Genomic DNA, 18,170 nt, shown 5'->3' with positions numbered 1-18,170 from the left:
ACCCTCATACGCATCTTTGTCCTTGTACATTTAGGAGATCACGCTGACAGAAGGAAGTAAAGTCTTCGCCACATGGAAGAATCCTCCTCCTCCAGTTTTCATGGAGTTCTTCTTCTTCAACGTCACAAACCCTGAAGCGTTTCTGAAAGGAGAAGCCAAACCCCATGTTACTGAAATGGGGCCGTACACCTACAGGTATGACAAATAAAGATGAACCGCTTTGATCAAACACATGGTTTCCATGAAATTAAGAAAACAAGCCAGCGTACTTGTGCAAGTAGTCATAAAAGGAGCAGCCTGGACACAGTATGCACGCTAAAACCAATTGTACCATAACACAGTGTCCTAACAAGCCACAGTGTGATAAAGTGCTGCGATAGGACTTACTGTAGAGACAGTACTGTATGTTAAGCGCTCCTTTTGGCAACCCTGAGAATGCAACAATTTATTGCGGTGTGACACATTTTGGAATGCAGTGACACATGAAATCGATCTTGTGTTGCAGACATCAAGGCTAGGGTATATGTGCTGTTTTATCTAGTGCTTTAGTACTAGTCTAGTCAAAGTATACTCTTTTGACCTTGAGACCATACAGATGCTTCCGACATACTGTGTTAATCTTAACATAAAATATAGCTGCAAGCAGCAATTAACGGGGCTCAAGTGGCATAGGGCCTAATTATTGATCTAGGGAGTCCAGAGAATTGTACTGCACTGGTTTTGTCGAGGTTGAGTGAAAAACCTAGGACTACTTTGCAAAAATAGTTTTTTTTAATAATCTCAAATATTTAATGAACGATTTGATTGACACCTATGGTTCTTGAGGCAAAGTTATTCAGAATGAGGAGATCTATCATATGATATGAATAACATGTGTCTGCGTGAAACACCGCAGAATATACAACCATTCAAACGCATGTAAAACGCGAGAGCACAAACATTCATAACTGTTATAGCGCCAACTATTATCCGATCTCCACACAATTTTGCATGCTTCTTCAAAATGATATCTCGCATATGCGTGTCAAATTTTATAAAAATCTTTCTTTTCATTTAGGAGCTATTGGCTTTTGAGTGATCTAGGCCACACCCAGATGTTGAAATTACCGTTTTATAGCCATGCCAAATAAAAAGTTCAACTTTTTTTGATAATTATTGATCTAGGCTGTCCAAAGATTATTCCTGTACAGGTTATGTTGATGTCACATAAAAAACCTAGGACAAGTTTGCAAAAGTAATTTTGTTTTAAATAATCTTAAATATTTAACAAACGATTTGATTGACACCAATGGTCCTTGAGGCAAAGTTCAGAAATTGGAGATCTATCATATGATATGAATAACACGTGTCTGTGTGACACACCTCATAATATTCATCGATTTACACACATGTAAAATGCGATAGCGAATCCTGGTGGACATTTTTTATTTTTATTTTGCACAGACCTCTAGGGCCAAGAGTCAAATATGCCCACCGCATTTCATTCCAATTGGCCTTTGTTAACTATGTCTAAAAGCTGCTGAATGTTGATTGGTATCCATGTTTTTCGAGATACACAAGGTTTCGAGGTCTGGTTCCGATTGGGCAAATGGCCTAAGACTAGTTCGCAAAAGTAGGTTTTAAGAAAAATTGCACACACAAAAAAAAAAAAATCTATCCATTTTGTTCGCCTTGAGCCAACAATTCCAGTGATATAACGCACTTGAGTGTAAGGCGCATGGTTCAGGAGCAATGGCACAAAAAGTAGTATTTTTGGTTTCGTTAACTAAAGCACCCCACATTGGCCGATTGGGGCGAGACAATGCGCATATGTAGCCAGCAGGAGTACTGCCATTCCCCAAAATGTCACATCTCTAGGCCACCGGTTTGGCCTGCATGATCAGTTTTACGGCAGAAGAATAATAAAAATAACAATCTTAGCAGTTACAATTGGGTTTCAGCATTCGTGCTTGAACCCCTAAAAATGTCAACGAAGACGAGACAAAAAGGACGCATCATGGCGATTATTAAATGGTGTTACTATTAATTTTTTAAAGTAAGATCAATCTACACAGATAGAATTGATTTAAATATTCATAGAAAGTTTGTGCAGCTAAAGTCACACTGACAATTTTAACCATGCGGAATGAAATGTTCCATCACCGTATTTCAGTTCATAGAACAGGAAACAAAACCAATAAAGCAAAAATCGAGGTTACAGTGAGACACTTACAGTGGAAGTGAATGGGGCCAAATTTTGGAGTGTTTAAAGTGAGAAATGTGAAGCGAATAGTTTTATAAAAGCACTTACATTAATTCTTTTAAAACTTGTGTATTATTTAAGCTGTAAAGTTGTTTAAATCATCATTTTTACAGTCGTTTTAGAGTGTTAGAGTTTACGGTGTGGCAACGAAGTTGTAAAATTGGATATAACTTTACACAGAAAAGTTAGAAAGTGATTTTATCACACTAAAATTGTCTTAAAACACATTGTTTATGTCTTGTGTCTATACTTTTGAAACAGTGGGGGCCTGGGTAGCTCAGTGGTAAAGACGCTGGCTACCACCCCTGGAGTTCGCTAGTTCGAATCCCAGGGCATGCTGAGTGACTCCAGCCAGGTCTCCTAAGCAACCAAATTGGCCTGGTTGCTAGGGAGGGTAGAGTCACATGGGGTAACCTCTTCGTGATCACTATAATGTGGTTCGTTCTCAGTGGGGCGCATGGTGAGTTGAGCGTGGTTGCCGCGGTGGATGGTGTGAAGCCTCCACACGCGCTATGTCTCCGTGGCAACGCGCTCAACAAGTTACGTGATAAGATGCGTGGGTTGACAATCTTGGACACGGAGGCAACTGGGATTCGTCCTCCGCCACCCGGACTGAAGCAAATCACTACATGACCATGAGGACTTAAAAAGCACATTGGGAATTGGGCATTCCAAATTGGGAGAAAAAGGGGAAAAATAAAAATAAAAAAAAGTATATTAGTCAGGCATATGAGGTATCATTTAAAAGCTTAGAATCTGAACTGTTCAGAGATAACATCACTTCTGCATTTATGTTTCTTAAAATAGCAAAATAAGGCCTCAAAACATTCATGTTGAAAATTTGCGCCCCCTGGAGGTAATGGGGTAGCAATATTTATATGAAAATAAAGGTCCGTCACATAGCACCTAAATGGACAAGTCATATATCAAATGAAAGCTCTCATTCTCAGGAATGTGACTATACAGTTAAATTTCTTGCCCAAATACCACAGTTTGAAAGATTTACAAAAGAATCACAAACTGAAATATGATTTCTGAAAGTCATCAAAAGAAACATCACTTTTATGCTCCACACAGAGGCCGAGATATTCAATGAAACAACGAGGGTGGTGCTTGAACTGAAAATTAGACTGAATGTCTATGGATGAGCACATCTGTGAGGGCTAAAATGTAATGCATTGTAGCATAGTTAGCCAGCCCTAACCTGGTCAATCACAAGGTTACCAGCTTGGAACCACTTGGACCAATTAATGGCTATAATTGACCAACTTCCATCGAGAAACAATGTAAAACCAGGTAACATCAGAAGAAGCTGCTTAATCAGATTACAACAGCATGGATGTTTTCATATGATGAGTGAATATAAGACTCAAGTTTTGAGTATTAGCATGTTAATGGATTTAGTTCTTTGTAACTGTTAAGCACATACACATTGACATTGATATTCATATGTAGTTTAAATACACTGTAGTCTAGTTACCCCTAAACCAGTTCTCACCTCCGACACAGCTGTCATGTTTAATCAGCTGTAATGGAGGGTGGCGTGTTTGCTGACAGACGTTGAGCCGCTATCATGTTGTCTTCATGTTTTCATGGCACAGCTTAAATATAAATATCAAAGTCTGTGGCAGGTAACCTAACAAACGGACAATACTTTCTACCGCTTAACCAAGGACTGTGCAAGCAGCTGACGTATATTCCGCTAGTGTGATTTGTTTGCATTAAACTTGAGCAGTTCAAAGCAAACAAAAAAAAACACCTCGCCAGGAATCGATATGATCTCTCACTAACCATCGTCTAATGTGGAACATGAATCATTTGCATTGAAATATTGATACTGAGAGTTTGGATCACTCATAGTTAGCAGATTAGCTCAGTTGTTTATTACAGCTGTGTTTGTTTGGGCGTAGTGTATCTCTTTATAGTTTTGTGTTTAGTAATTGAAGCTTTGAGCCTTTATAGTCATAATTATACATGAATTTGACCTGATGCTGATGACCTTTGATGTCACATGATCAAACGGATGAATCACCTTATCAGCACATTTGACTGTTCTACAGCACATGTTCTTTATATAAATATATTAGTGGTCGACTGATATGGGTTTTTTAATAGCCGTTGCCCAGAGAACAGGGTGGCCGATAGGCCGATGCAATGCCGATATATCACACAATTTAATATAGTAAATAACAAACATAAAATTGCTAAAAAATAATAATAATAAACTCTTATTTTGCACTATATTTACTCAATTTCACACAAAACTAAAAATATTGTATTTTATATGGTAGAAGGAAATACCAGTACACACAGCAGTCCAGCAAGCATGTCCACATTAGCAATCGCATTTACTCAAAAAATACAAAATCAAATCAATTGTACATACAGTACATAGTGAATAAGACATTTACTTATAGCACACGTGAAGTGCTTTTACTTTGGGCTGCATCCGAAAACGTAGGCAGCTGACTTGCTACCATGCTGCCTAATCAGTTAATGGCTAAACTGACAGCTGTTTTGGATGAATGGATCTCTGAATAGTTTGAAAAGCGCCTTATTTTCATCGTACCTCCGTAGACAGCCTCCAGAGGCAGCATTTTTCTGGTTTCAGAGGTTGAAGTTGAAGTTGCACTCATGCGGATAAAGTGCTAGCCTCAACCTCCTGACAGTTTAAACGGCCTGGATCGCCTGCTTGGATTGTCACAGAGTGACCGTCATGATTTGTGAATGAGAGGAACTTTTTTCTTTTTTTTTGGGAGGGGGGGGGGATTTTTCCCCTTTTTCTCCCAATTTGGAATGCCCAATTCCCAAAGTCCTGGTGGTCACATAGTGACTCGCCTCAATCCGGGTGGCGGAGGACGAATCCCAGTTGCCTCCGCGTCTGAGACAGTCAACCCGCGCATCTTATCACGTGGCTTGTTGAGCGCGTTGCCACGGAGACATAGCGCGTGTGGAGGCTTCACGCCATCCACCGCGGCATCCACGCTCAACTCACCACGCGCCCCACCGAGAACGAACCACATTATAGTGACCACAAGGAGGTTACCCCATGTGACTCTACCCTCCCTAGCAACCGGGCCAATTTAGTTGCTTAGGAGACCTGGCTGGAGTCACTCAGCACGCCCTGGGATTCGAAATAGTGAACTCCAGGGGTGGTAACCAGCGTATTTTACCACTGAGCTACCCAGGCCCCCCAATGAGAGGAACTTTTAATCCTGATCCTGATCCTGATTTGAGAACATGATCATCAGGTTTTGATGGTGTAATTTGTAATTAAATTTTATACAAGAATCCAAACAGAAGCATCTTTTGGACTCCACATGTATGATAAATATATATACTCTTTTTTTTACTCTTAAATAACTTTTTGATTGTCTTTTGTAATTCTGTTGCACTCTAGAGAGTACAGGCCGAAACACAATGTGACATTTGTGGACAATGGGACGAAGGTCGCCGCATACACACCGAAGAGTTTTGTCTTTGTCCCTGAGAAATCTGTGGGAGACCCCAGTGTAGATCTGGTGACAACTGTGAACATCCCAGCTGTGGTACGTTTGTGTTCGTTTAGACTAAAGTTATGACTGCTGACCACATACAACTATCATCAGAACATTTTATTCCTCCATGTTATCTCTGTCTCACGTTCTGGTTTCTTTGTTTCTCAATCAGGCAGTGATGAATAAGATTAAAGGTGCAGGATTCTGGGTTTCCTCTGGTTTCTCCATGTTTATGAATTCCATCGGCACCACCATGTTCATGACGCGCACCGTGAACGATCTGCTCTGGGGGTTTAAAGACCCTCTGCTCACTCGACTGCGATCTGTGAAACCTGAGGTGGAAGAATACTTCGGTCTCATGTATAATGTAAGTCATGCACAAAGTTTTTCCAGTGTCCAGTGTCTGAGCAATTCTACATTTCATAAATAACAATACACTATATAATTATTTTTAAAACATTTATATACTTGATTACTTCTTTTAACCCTTATGTTGTGTGCTCCGGTCATTTTGACCCGGACTACTTTTTTTTTCGTACAAATTTTTTTTTTTTACTTAATCCAATTGGAACAAAATTCCTTGATTTTGTTCACATATGGTAACTGAAAATACTTAATTAATGAATAATTAAAAACATGCACATCAACAGGTTTAATGTTACCAAATAGATCGTGTCTCTTTAAATCTAAACACAAACAGCTTTTGAGTGATTTTCTGATTGAAGAGGTTTTACAAATTGGCTGGAAAGCTCTTGGTGCCTCTGACGGCTCTCGTAAACTTCATATGGAATAGTTCAATAAAAAATGATGATGTTGTCACCATTTACTCATTTACATTGTTCTGACCCTGTATTATTTTCCTTCTTTGCTGAAACACAAAATGACATATTTATCAGAATGTTCACGCCACTCTTTTCCATGTACGAAATTGGATAGTTATTAATACTGCCAAGCTCCAAAAAGTGCAAAAAAGTTTAATAAAATCTTCATTAAATTATCAGGCTCTTGTGCTTAATTCCAGCTCTTCAAATGCTCTTTAATATTTTCGAGCTCTCAGATGTCACTCGTGCCTTCGTTCAATTCAAAAACTGTGCCTTCATAGACGTCACGCCACGTTTAACATTGACACCAACCATAAAATATTCCCTCTTGTTAGTTTTGAATGTGAATGAATATATCTGCTTCTGTTGCGTTGACAGAAAAACGGCAGTAATGATGGCGAGTTTGTCTATCACACCGGAGAGCACAACTACTTGGACTTCGGCCGTATTTACACCTGGAAGGGGCAAAAGTAAAGACCAACCCATCCCAAACATTCATCTAAAATCACATTTTATAATGCATCAAAGCACTAAAGGACAGGCATATCCATGGTGGTTGTTGATTTGATGGAGGTTTGTGTTTCAGGTTGATGTCATTCTGGAAAACCAATCAGAGTAACATGATCAACGGCTCCGATGGGAGCGCGTTCCACCCGTTCCTGAGCAAAGAAGAGCGACTGAACGTCTTCACGCCTGACCTCTGCAGGTAAACGCTCATGCATAACCATCGGATCTACATCACTAATGCAATCAATGTCTTTTATATTTAGAAATGATTGAGATATCAGAACTGGCAAAAACAAAACAGTCATTTGTAGAATTAGTTCTCATGGAAAAATTGGTAAAGGTAAATAAAGGCAAATACAGTTTTTTTTAAATCTTCATTCCACTCACACACAAAAAAATTCAATCAGAGGAGCGTTTAATTGATTTGATGCGATGTTTAATATGGTCCAATTAGTGCTTACATGCTCAGAGCATGAACTAAGGCTTAAAAACTGTACACAACAATGATTTGTGGTTTCAAGGTACAATTTTATAACGTTGTAGTATATTCAAATAATGGCATACTGTTTTAGTACATGCTCAAAAGTAAGTACTATTCCATCAAATCATCCACAAAGTAATTTTTGTGCTCATAAATATGTGAAATGGGATGCAGTACCGATTAAATGGAGAGCAATCAGGTCGTGACCACTAGAGATTCTAGAGACTATAATTTTATAATTCTATAATGCTATTACTATTACTCTGGTGGATTTTTGGGGCTGCCACCCACAATTTTTCACACTCAAATTTAAAAGCTCACCATTCACACATACTGTGGAATAATTGCCAAAAAAATTTCTAATTTTTCATAGAACCCCCCAGATAAAAAAAAAGAAGACTCCAATTATTCATAAATAATATTGTATGTGTTTATAATCTTAACGTAAGTAATTTTGAAGTCCTAACTTTGTAAACATGTAATTCTGGTTCTGTTCACTCTACCTCATTTTGAAAAGTCTTATTTTATTCCACTAGAAAGCTGAGATCCTCCACTTTGCGATGATATAAATAGTTTTATCAACAAAAGCCGAAAACATATTTTTCTGATGATTTGTTTAGCATTGTTTTCCTTCTGAATTACATATTTTGTTCTGGACATCTAAGATATAACATTGGATCATTCACACAAGCAAGCTCACTGACAAGTAAACAATACCTAAGGTAAAATGAGATATAAAGTTTTTAGCTATTTGGGGCTTACAGCCGCAGTTATCGGAGCATAAATGTGACGTTTCTTTTGATGACTTACAGAAAACATATTTCACTTTGTAATTCTTTTGAAAATTTTTTGAACTGTGGTATTAGGGTAACAAAATAAACTGTACAATCACATTCCTGAGAGTGAGAGCTTTCATTTGATATATGACTTGTCCATTTGTGTGCTATGTCAAGGACTTGTATTTTCATATAAATATTTATATCCTGTTACCTCTGGGGGGCGCTAATTTTCAACGCGAATGTTTTGAGGCCTTATTTTGCTATTTTAAGAAACATAAATGCAGAAGTGATGGTTATCTCTGAAAAGTTCAGCTTCTAAGCTTTCAAATGATACCTCATATGCCTGACTAATATACACGGATACTTTAACGCTTTAAGTGTAAACTTTTTCGTGATATAGCGCCCCCCTTTGGACCTGCTGGAGGGTTAATAGTTTAATTTAACAATACTCTACCAATTCAAAGTTTGAACACTTGATTGAACACTCAAAAATATGTTTTAGCCTATTTTTGAGATTTACATATTTCAATTTATAACAAAATTCCATCAAATTAAAATGTGTTTAACAAAATTCAATTAATAAAATTAATTTTTTTATTATTAAAAACAATTTTATTATGAAATTGAAGTGCGTAAATCTTACATATATACAATTATTTTTGAACAAGTTTTCAAAGTCATTTTGATATTTTTGGGGGCTTAAAGTATAAAACGTCATGTGGTGTAACCGTCCGGATATAGTAAAAAAAAGTCTCATTAAAAGCTGAAATTCTCAAAAAAGAAATGTTGGTATGAGTATTGCGCAGAATACAATTTTTTATTATTTCTTTAAAAAAGAAACGTTTTTAAAATATGATTAATATTTTAAAAACTTTCGTCCACCAAATTTTGTCTGGTTGATTAAGTAAAAAATGTCTAAGTGGTGTAATCGTCCGGAGATGGTTTGGTTCAGAGTACTTTGGAATATTCTTTTATTATTATTTCTTAAACAATCAGTTTAATTCCTATTGATTGTCGCTGTAACGTTATTGGAGGACTGAACGTCTGGCCATAGCTTTTGAAAATGTCATCACAGATGAGACCTAATAACATTAAAATTAAGATATCATTACAATTTGACAAGGAATCAGTTCTCTTGTCTCTAAAATTGTACATTCTGCAGTGTAGAGTGATTTATAAAACGTGAAGCAGTGTTCAGCACATTAAATCATTAACAAGACGATCAATCTGTCATGAATGAATGAATCAAACTCACTCGGAATGCAGACCGTTTCTGACACGCTTTTCCACACATCATTGTTTTATTATATCCATGTGGTTACAAACAAATGGTATAGAACAGTAAAAATCCCTCACGACACTGAAACTTCTCCCCCATCTTGCCTGCACTCATCTTCAGTCCGCCAGGAGACAGATGATGTGAGCTCCGATGTCCTCTCTCTCTCTCTCTCTCTCTCTCTCTCTCTCTCTCTATATATATATATATATATATATATATGAGTGCTGTCAGTCGATTACATTTTTTAATTGTGATTAATCGCATAATTTTTTTTGTAGTTAATCGCGATTAATCGCAGATTTTAAAAGTGCTGAAATTTGACACTATATATACTTCGTCAAAATTCATTTATTTCTATCTTAGGAAAGAAAACAAAACAATATGTAGCAATATAATGCTTTATTAACATTTTCCAAACAAAGCCTTCCACAGTATAAAGATAGAAATGCACTAAAATATCACCAATTCAAGTAACATTAAATGTTTCTCAAAGTCTTAGTGGGAGTTTGACTAATTGAAAGAACTATTCTCCACATATGTTGCATATTCATTGCAATGGGCATTAAATCTCTTAAACTCTCATCCTCCCCAATATTAATCTGCCGGTAGACTGGGACTATTCGCTTTGTTACAGCAATCGTGAAGCTGCATTCTTGATTCACGTCAAAGCGGCAATGCCAGCATCGTGCGCCACTTTGAACTCACCGTGAAAAACGCTTGCAGACAAAAACGTCTCATTCTGCGTTTTGGTGATAGTTAAGATTTGGTGTGCTTCTGTGGTAATTAAAACGTGCATTACATAGGCGGAAAAATACTTGATTTCTATCACAAGTCCCATCTGGGTTAAGAGCTCCTTTCGCCATCATTTTATCACTGACAGGGAAGTGCTGTCAGAGATACTTTTATTTACTGAGATAACAACCTCCGCGGCTCTATCATAGGAGAGAGCGTAATGATCACTAGCGCGTTACGTCCCTTGGTTATGACAGTCCCGCCCATAGAATATCTAAGGGACCGCCGCGTTATACTGTTTTATGCTAAGCTTGTAGGCTCTCCTTGGTAGAAGTGCTGTGGCGCTGTGGCGTGTGTCAGTATAATGACTCCGGGTGGAAACATTATAAAGGGTTCCGCCCTTCACACCAGTGTTTATGCTGTATTAACGGTAAATGCGTTAATCACGATTAAGAAAAATTAACGCGTTAGACTTTTTTAATTAATCGCATGCGTTAACACGTTAATTCCGACAGCTCTAATATATATATATATATATATATATAGTATACATACTGTGGTTTACTTCATGGTTACACCACTTGACATTTTTAAATTCATACATTTTTAATTTTTTATTTATTTTTTTTATTTTAGAAAATGCTATAAATATTTTTTCAGACATTTATGAAACCATCATGGATACAAAGATTACATTTCTATGAATTTTACACGTGTTTTAAACTAGATTTTAAAGAGTTCTCATTTTATCATTTCCGACAACTTTATTTGTCAATGACAATGACTTAAATGCTTGAAATTAGTTTTGTAGACAAAAATAAATTTGTAGATAAAGGTTGTAAAGCTGTAATCTAGACAAAGAAGCTTAAATATAAGTGAGTTTTGATCTATTGAACATTTTTGGCCACTAAATAATTCCCAAACTTTCATTTGCATTTTTTCATTCTTTTTAAAGTCCCTTTTGAATAAAGAATGTGAAGGTGTGTCCAAACTTTTCTATAGTAGCTATAGTAGCTTCATATTTGTGTTTACATGAAGTGAAAGTCATTCGGACTCTCTTGTGTTGTTGTATTTTTGTGTTGGGTGACGGTCATACCTGTTGTCATGGATGTTATTTGTGGATGGCTGAAATCAGCGATTCCTGGCAGCACACACAGTTACTGTGTTTGTTCTGGGTGGAGGTTTGATTAACAACAGGACAATAATTCACTATCACTAGGAGTACCACATGATGTCATAATAATAGAAAAAAAAAACATCTGCTGAAGCCATTCAATGAACATTTCCTGAAATTCAATCGCTGGTCACTAGAATATCTTGTGCTTTTGATGGTGGTGTCCCTTGACCAACTGAACCAGCAACACCTTGATTAACAGATTTCACCATTGAAATGCTGCTTTACCAGCTGCTTTACCAATTAGGTTTTGCTAGTTCAAAGTATGACTTTAGACCAACACCAAACCAGCACACACTAGCCCATTGTGACTAAATAGATGATAATAGAAGATATTATAAAACAAATGCTGATGTTCTTTGTTGCATCCTCTATATTACAGTAGTTGACAGTAAAAGTGGGCAGTTTGCTGGTCTTAGCTGGTTTAAGCAGGTCTGGCTGGTCTCCCAGTCTGGTCAGGCTGATTTGCTGGTTTTAGAGGGGCTTTGGGCATAACAGAATTTCTGTTAATGCCATATTTCCAAAAGAGAAATATGAAGTATATCATTTTCTAAAATAAAAAATGAAATAGATTTATTGTGTTTATCAGCTTAACCCTTTAAGCTCGGATGTGCCTGTGATAAAAATAAATCTGAATATAATTAACTACAGTCTTGACCGACACATAATAGTTATCGTTTGAAAGCTTAGAAGCTCTACTTTCCAATGCATGATGACATTATGACCAAAACTGAACAAGTGCTTTGAAACTTGCAGATAAATCAGAAGTGTTCCGTTCTGATCATTTATTTAAAAAAATTGCACTGTACGTATTATTGCAATCAGTAAAAACATCAAACTCATCAAATAGCCATGTCTCATATGTTGTTGGAAAGCTCTCAAAGGGTATTTGTTTTACTCACAGACAAAAATATAGCGAGTAACAGCTAAGTATATGCTGGTGTTGTTTATATGCCGGGTTTTTGCTTAGAACTTCATGAAAAAATAAACGGAACATAATATATCACATAGCATTATTTAGAGGAGGTGATTATTTTTCAAACGAGTCCACACACAAGATAATCAGATGTATAGATCATTAGATAATCCACATGAAGCACAATGTTACATATGATCACCAGGAGATGGCGCCAAATACATGACACAGACTCAATGATGACTCAAATGACACAGAATGAAACTCATTCTGTGAAATCTCAGTACTGAAATCATGTCTGCATGCTATGCAAACCTTTAGTCATTGTTGTGTTTGCATGTGTAATTAGTTCTTATGTACAATTAGAATGTTTTATATGTTTGGAGAGGCTTTTGGACATTTGGAGACGTTTTTGGACACAAGGATAAATTATTTTTTAATGCTATAACTTTTGATTGCTTTGTCGGATCAACACAAAGATTTTCACCGATACAGTTGACATGACTGGGAACAAAACAAAAGCTTTCTGGAGCCACCTTATTTAGACCCAGAGATATGTAATGTCAAATTAGAAAAAATAATTTTTCAGCAGTTGTTTAGGTTGATAGTCTCAGAATGTCTCATAATCTACATCATTAAAATATTTTAAAAGTTTTCTTTACAATGATACCAAACACTTGACCCTCCTTGTTTTGTTTTTGTCAAGTTATAAGCCTTTAATTTTGGGTATGCCACTGAAATATTAAATCTTTAAAAACACATTCAGCGCTTAAAGGGTTAAACTCAAAGAATTAAAAATGCTCTGCATTTAATATTTACAGAACAATCACTTTTCTTAGTTATAATGACTCTGTAGAGTAATGGTTATGGATTGTATATTTTGTTATTTAACAGGGTCAGCTAAAGCAAACGTAGCTTTGTGGAATTTTGGATGTTTTTTTATACAACAAATGTGTAATTTTAGTGTCTGTTTATGATATTTGTACAAGTTGCCAAATGTCCGAAGTTTCCTATAAAAAGTCAATCTGTGGAGAAAGTTAAAGTTCTGCATTACTTACAGCAGAGTTTCTGAAACTCAGTTCTGATATTATCGACCCCTCCTCTACTGATATGAATTAAACATGAAACTGGATTAAAGGTTTGATGCTCACAAATTCCTGCCATTTCACCAGTGCGATTATAATATATAATTTACTCTAATTCTTTGCAATATCACACATTACTTAACACAAAGTTTCTAAATTCTGGTGTGGTGGGATTTCATGATACAATAAAATTTTTAAAGTGACAACAAAGTAATATAGAACTTCAGAAAAGGGAATGTTTTCTAAATATTTTCTGTTATCCTTTTTTACATAATTTGAAGATTTAACTAAACTTAACCTTTAAAAAAAATGGCCTTTTATATACTTTTATATAAATGTACACTAACAGTGAGATCATGAGAAGCAGGTAGGATATGTATAATTTGATATTACATTTACATTGTACATTTATTCATTTGGCAGATGCTTTTATCCAAAGCGACTTACAAAATGAGGAAGGATACAACATAAGCGACAGTATCATAAAAGTATTATTTATCTATATATTTTACATTTGTTTTTACTGAATTCTATACAGTGCAGTTCAATTTGAAATTATGAGAATATATTGTATGTTGTTAATTTAATACCCCATGCATTCCTCTCGTGACCTTTCCCCTGCAGTCCTTTTGACCTGTCTGTTCAGCTTCTGGGGTCTATTTTCAGGGGGAACTTTGACCTAAAATGCACACCGCCCGTCTTTGTTTGGTGCGGAAAGAATCTCATCCATTATTGCATGACTGGACGCTCACATATGGTTTTGTATGCACAGACTCCCACCTGGAATGTTTTCAAAACACTTTTAACACAGTGTGTCATGAGTCGTGTACCCTTCTGTTAATGTGCTGGCAGCGAGACATGTCCTTGTCACTCCCATTGACTCTTAACCTGGATCTTTAAAGAGAAAGACAGCCATGAGAACACAGTGTGTAACCTTTATACATCATTTCATCAACTGCGTTCTGTCTGCAAAACTAATTTCCCTCGATTGAAATCAGCTGAAGACAAAAGCTCATTAGCAGTACTGGGACTTGTACAATTACAACTTGTGTTTCCCTTTGACCTAAAGGAACACTTCAGCCAAAAATAAAAATGCTGTCATCATTTACTCACTCAAGTTGTTCCAAACCTGTCTGACTTTTTTGCCTCCGTTGAACACAAAATGTATATTTGTGAAGAATGTCCTGGCCACTCTTTCCAAAGTCAAACTCCAAAATGACAACCCCCCCCCCCCGAAGCTAGGTAAGTTGTTATACACCGGTAATATTCCCTTAGAATTCCATGGCACTCCAAAAAGAGTGACTTAAATTCTGGTCTCTTTGTCACACAAAACTATCATATGTCTTCAAAAGACTTGGAATACAGCACACAAGTCATATGGACTACTTTTATAATGCTTTTTTTTGGGGGGGGGGCATTTTGGAGCTTGACACCTCCAGTCCCCATTCACTTTTAGTATATGGAAAAGAGCGGCCAGGATATCCATTTGTTTTGGTTGAACTGACACTTTAAAGACTCCTTTACAAACACAAACCGTCCCGACAGCACTTGATCTGCTGAAACAGTCTCACTTGAACATCCAGGGGTCAAGGGTCAAGTTCGGGGTCACAGTGGTGAACTGTGGTCTGGTTCATGGGTCACCCTTGCTTGAAACTGAACCTGTAGCCATCGTATTAGCAATCCATGAAAATATTTAGAAGCTTAAATCTCACATTAGGTCAATGTATTAGATAACAAAATTTCAAAGCTTTTTTCAAAACTAACTTCACGTTTCTGAGCCATTAAAGGCTTAACGACCTTTAATCAGCTGATGTCTTCACTTTTAAAAATAAAGGATTTTCACAGCAATGCAATAGAAAAGAACATTTCTTAAAAGAACCGTTTTTGAATAACCTACAGTCTAAAGAACCTTTTTTCCACTACAAAAAACAAACAAACTTGTGTGCAACGGGAACAGGATGTTAAAGGTTCTTCATGGAACCATACATGCCGATAAAGAACCTTTATTTTTAAGAGTGGTGATTTTTAGTGGCTGTAGGATGAAGTTCAGCTCATTCACTATCGATATGAGACACTGTTCCCAATTCCCAATGCGCTCTAAGTCCTCATGGTGGCGTAGTGACTCGCCTCAATCCGGGTGGTGGAGGATGAATCTCAGTTGCCTCCGCGTCTGAGACCGTCAATCCGCACATCTTATCACATGGCTTGTTGAGCGCGTTACCACGGAGACATAGCATGTGTGGAGGCTTCACGCCATCCACCGCGGCATCCGCGCTCAACTCACCACGCGCCCCACCGAGAACAAACCACATTATTGTGACCACGAGGAGGTTACCCCATGTGACTCTACCCTCCCTAGCAACCGGGCCAATTTGGTTGCTTAGGAGACCTGGCTGGAGTCACTCAGTGTTTTATCATTTTAAACATAACAAGCATCAGACATTTTTAATAGTGTGACTTTTTAAAAAGGTCCCTTTACATATGTAAACATATTCTAACCAACGATTGATCTTCTCTGGTTGGTTCTGCAGGTCCATTCACATGCGCTTTGAGAAGGATGTTGAGGTTAAAGGAATCCCGGCGTATCGCTTCACGCCACCCCGCGACGTCCTCGCCAGCGGCAAAAACAACCCCGAGAACGAGGGATTCTGTCTCATGCCAAAGAATTGCCTGGACGACGGTGTTCTGGACGTGTCTGTGTGTCGCAAAGGTGTCATGTGATTTCTGAGTCATTTCAGCTGAATCTTTATAAGCATTTTTAATGGTGTTATAGTTCAATATTAACATGGAGAGTGTGTTTGAAACCAACATCCCCCACCGTCTGACACACAGTGTACACGCATAATCAAGTCACCTGACACAAGTCAGCTTCAGAACATTCCTAACCTCCCTCCTGCTGTGTGTGCGTATGTGTGTGTGTGTGTGTGTGTGTGTGTGTGTGTGTGTGTGTGTGAAATAGATGGCATATTTGAGCCTCAGAGTTTGATAGCTTTCTAGGGAACACTATGTTAGACATCCATTTGAGAAACACACACACACACACACACACACACACACACTGACCTACCTGCATTTATTTGTCGTTTTATAGCTTAATATCACACTGTAGTTATGTGAGTTTTATTGCCACGATTACAATATTTCCAAAACATTGAAGCATGCACATACTACAGGTGTGTGAAATAACTCATGTGCTCTTTTTAGTAGCCCTACACACACACACACTCGTTGTTGTCAAACACGAGGGCTGGAAAACTCTCAACTCTGTCCCAGTAACTCAGGAGTTGAGTTTCCTCCCATGCATTTTGAACGGAGGCGTTAAATCTGTCATGGGAGAATCGTCAGGGTTACTCGTGGTTACACCTGATTGTTATGATTGCCAAGGTTAGAGGTCACTGTAGTGTTCTAGTGAGATGCAGATCGTTTAATCTCAAGGGACTCGTAATTGAGGCATTGTTTAAACAATACGAGGAGGAAACCACACTACTGGTTTAGGGAAGTGAAAACAACACAAAATCATGCCAACAAAACATGCAACCATCTTAATGACATCTTGATGTTATTCGATGTGTGTTTAAAGGACATCCCATTTCTGTCCTACAAGGTCATTGACTCTACAGTGTTGTGTCAGGAAAGCAATACTAGTGTACTCCATGCTGTGCAGTATATACTGTATACGACCTACTATTTTTAAAGTCGTACATGAGAATGTTTGCAGTATGCATCAGTGTTGAGGAAGCTAGTCATAACTTCAAGTATTTAAACTACAGTCAATCTACTTTTTTTAAAAAGTAGCTACACTACAAGGTACTAACAAAAAGTGGAAGCTGTTTAACATCATGCGACCCTGCGTCCACATGCGTGGACGTTGTATTTTGGCTTCGCTATACACGACACATAATTTAAATTAATTTAAACTGACTGAATACTGTTCACAAGACTCTAGACTATCATTTAAGGGTTAAACTTCTGCCGCACCGAGTCATTTGACACAACAGCATGCCGTCGATTTCCGTGAAGTGCTCCTACGAGCACAGTGCCAACAAAAGTGCCTCTGATAAGAAATCTCTTTATGTTTTTTCATTGAAACCTATTTGAGTGTAAAGAGGAGAGTCTCTAGTTTCGTTTGATATGCTGCTTTAATAAATCTGTTCATTTTTCACGCGTCAGCGCGCTGATAAACATGATGTCCACATATGTGGACACTGGCACCACATTTCCTCAAAAGTAGAAAACATGTTAGTTATTTTCAATAACTTTCAACATTAACACATTTTATGTTGTATTTTGTTATCGCTGTACAATACGGTTCTATTCATTAACTTTAATAAATCATTCCTATATTTACTGTACATTATCATATTGAGAATAAATGAGTTCATCCAAAAACTGATAAATGATGCTTTCAGAGGCTTTATATGGAGTTAGGATGAAAATAAGGTGCATTTCAAACTGTTCTGAGACCAGTGCAGACAGACAGCACACTGGAGGTTAAGCAATGCACTAAATAGGGATCCTATAGCTCTCTATGCAAAAATCTGACTTTCTATAGCTTAGTGTTATTTAAAATATCACAACGTAGTCCCGCTGTCTACATATGTGGACAATCAACTATTTGCTCTAGATTTTTTTTGCATGTTTATTAGGTGCTACTAGT

The 18,170-nt window shown here is 37.3% G+C and overlaps 1 protein-coding gene across 3 annotated transcripts in view; it reads left to right on the top strand.

Moving 5' to 3' along the window:
• The window catches only part of LOC127429250 (lysosome membrane protein 2-like), a 46,588-nt gene that overhangs the window by 15,981 nt on the left and 12,437 nt on the right, over positions 1-18,170 (top strand). For all 3 annotated transcript variants that reach the window (XM_051678179.1, XM_051678178.1, XM_051678177.1), the window contains exons 4-9: positions 35-195; positions 5,643-5,790; positions 5,912-6,106; positions 6,939-7,030; positions 7,147-7,266; positions 16,045-16,223. In XM_051678179.1, the coding sequence (XP_051534139.1) occupies positions 35-195; positions 5,643-5,790; positions 5,912-6,106; positions 6,939-7,030; positions 7,147-7,266; positions 16,045-16,223 (895 nt within the window). The remainder of the gene's footprint in view (positions 1-34; positions 196-5,642; positions 5,791-5,911; positions 6,107-6,938; positions 7,031-7,146; positions 7,267-16,044; positions 16,224-18,170) is intronic.

The sequence above is a fragment of the Myxocyprinus asiaticus genome, chromosome 38, assembly GCF_019703515.2.
Source record: "Myxocyprinus asiaticus isolate MX2 ecotype Aquarium Trade chromosome 38, UBuf_Myxa_2, whole genome shotgun sequence".
Taxonomy (NCBI): Eukaryota; Metazoa; Chordata; class Actinopteri; order Cypriniformes; family Catostomidae; genus Myxocyprinus; species Myxocyprinus asiaticus.
Note: the sequence above shows the minus strand (reverse complement) of the source record. Positions and strands in the feature narration are given on the sequence as shown.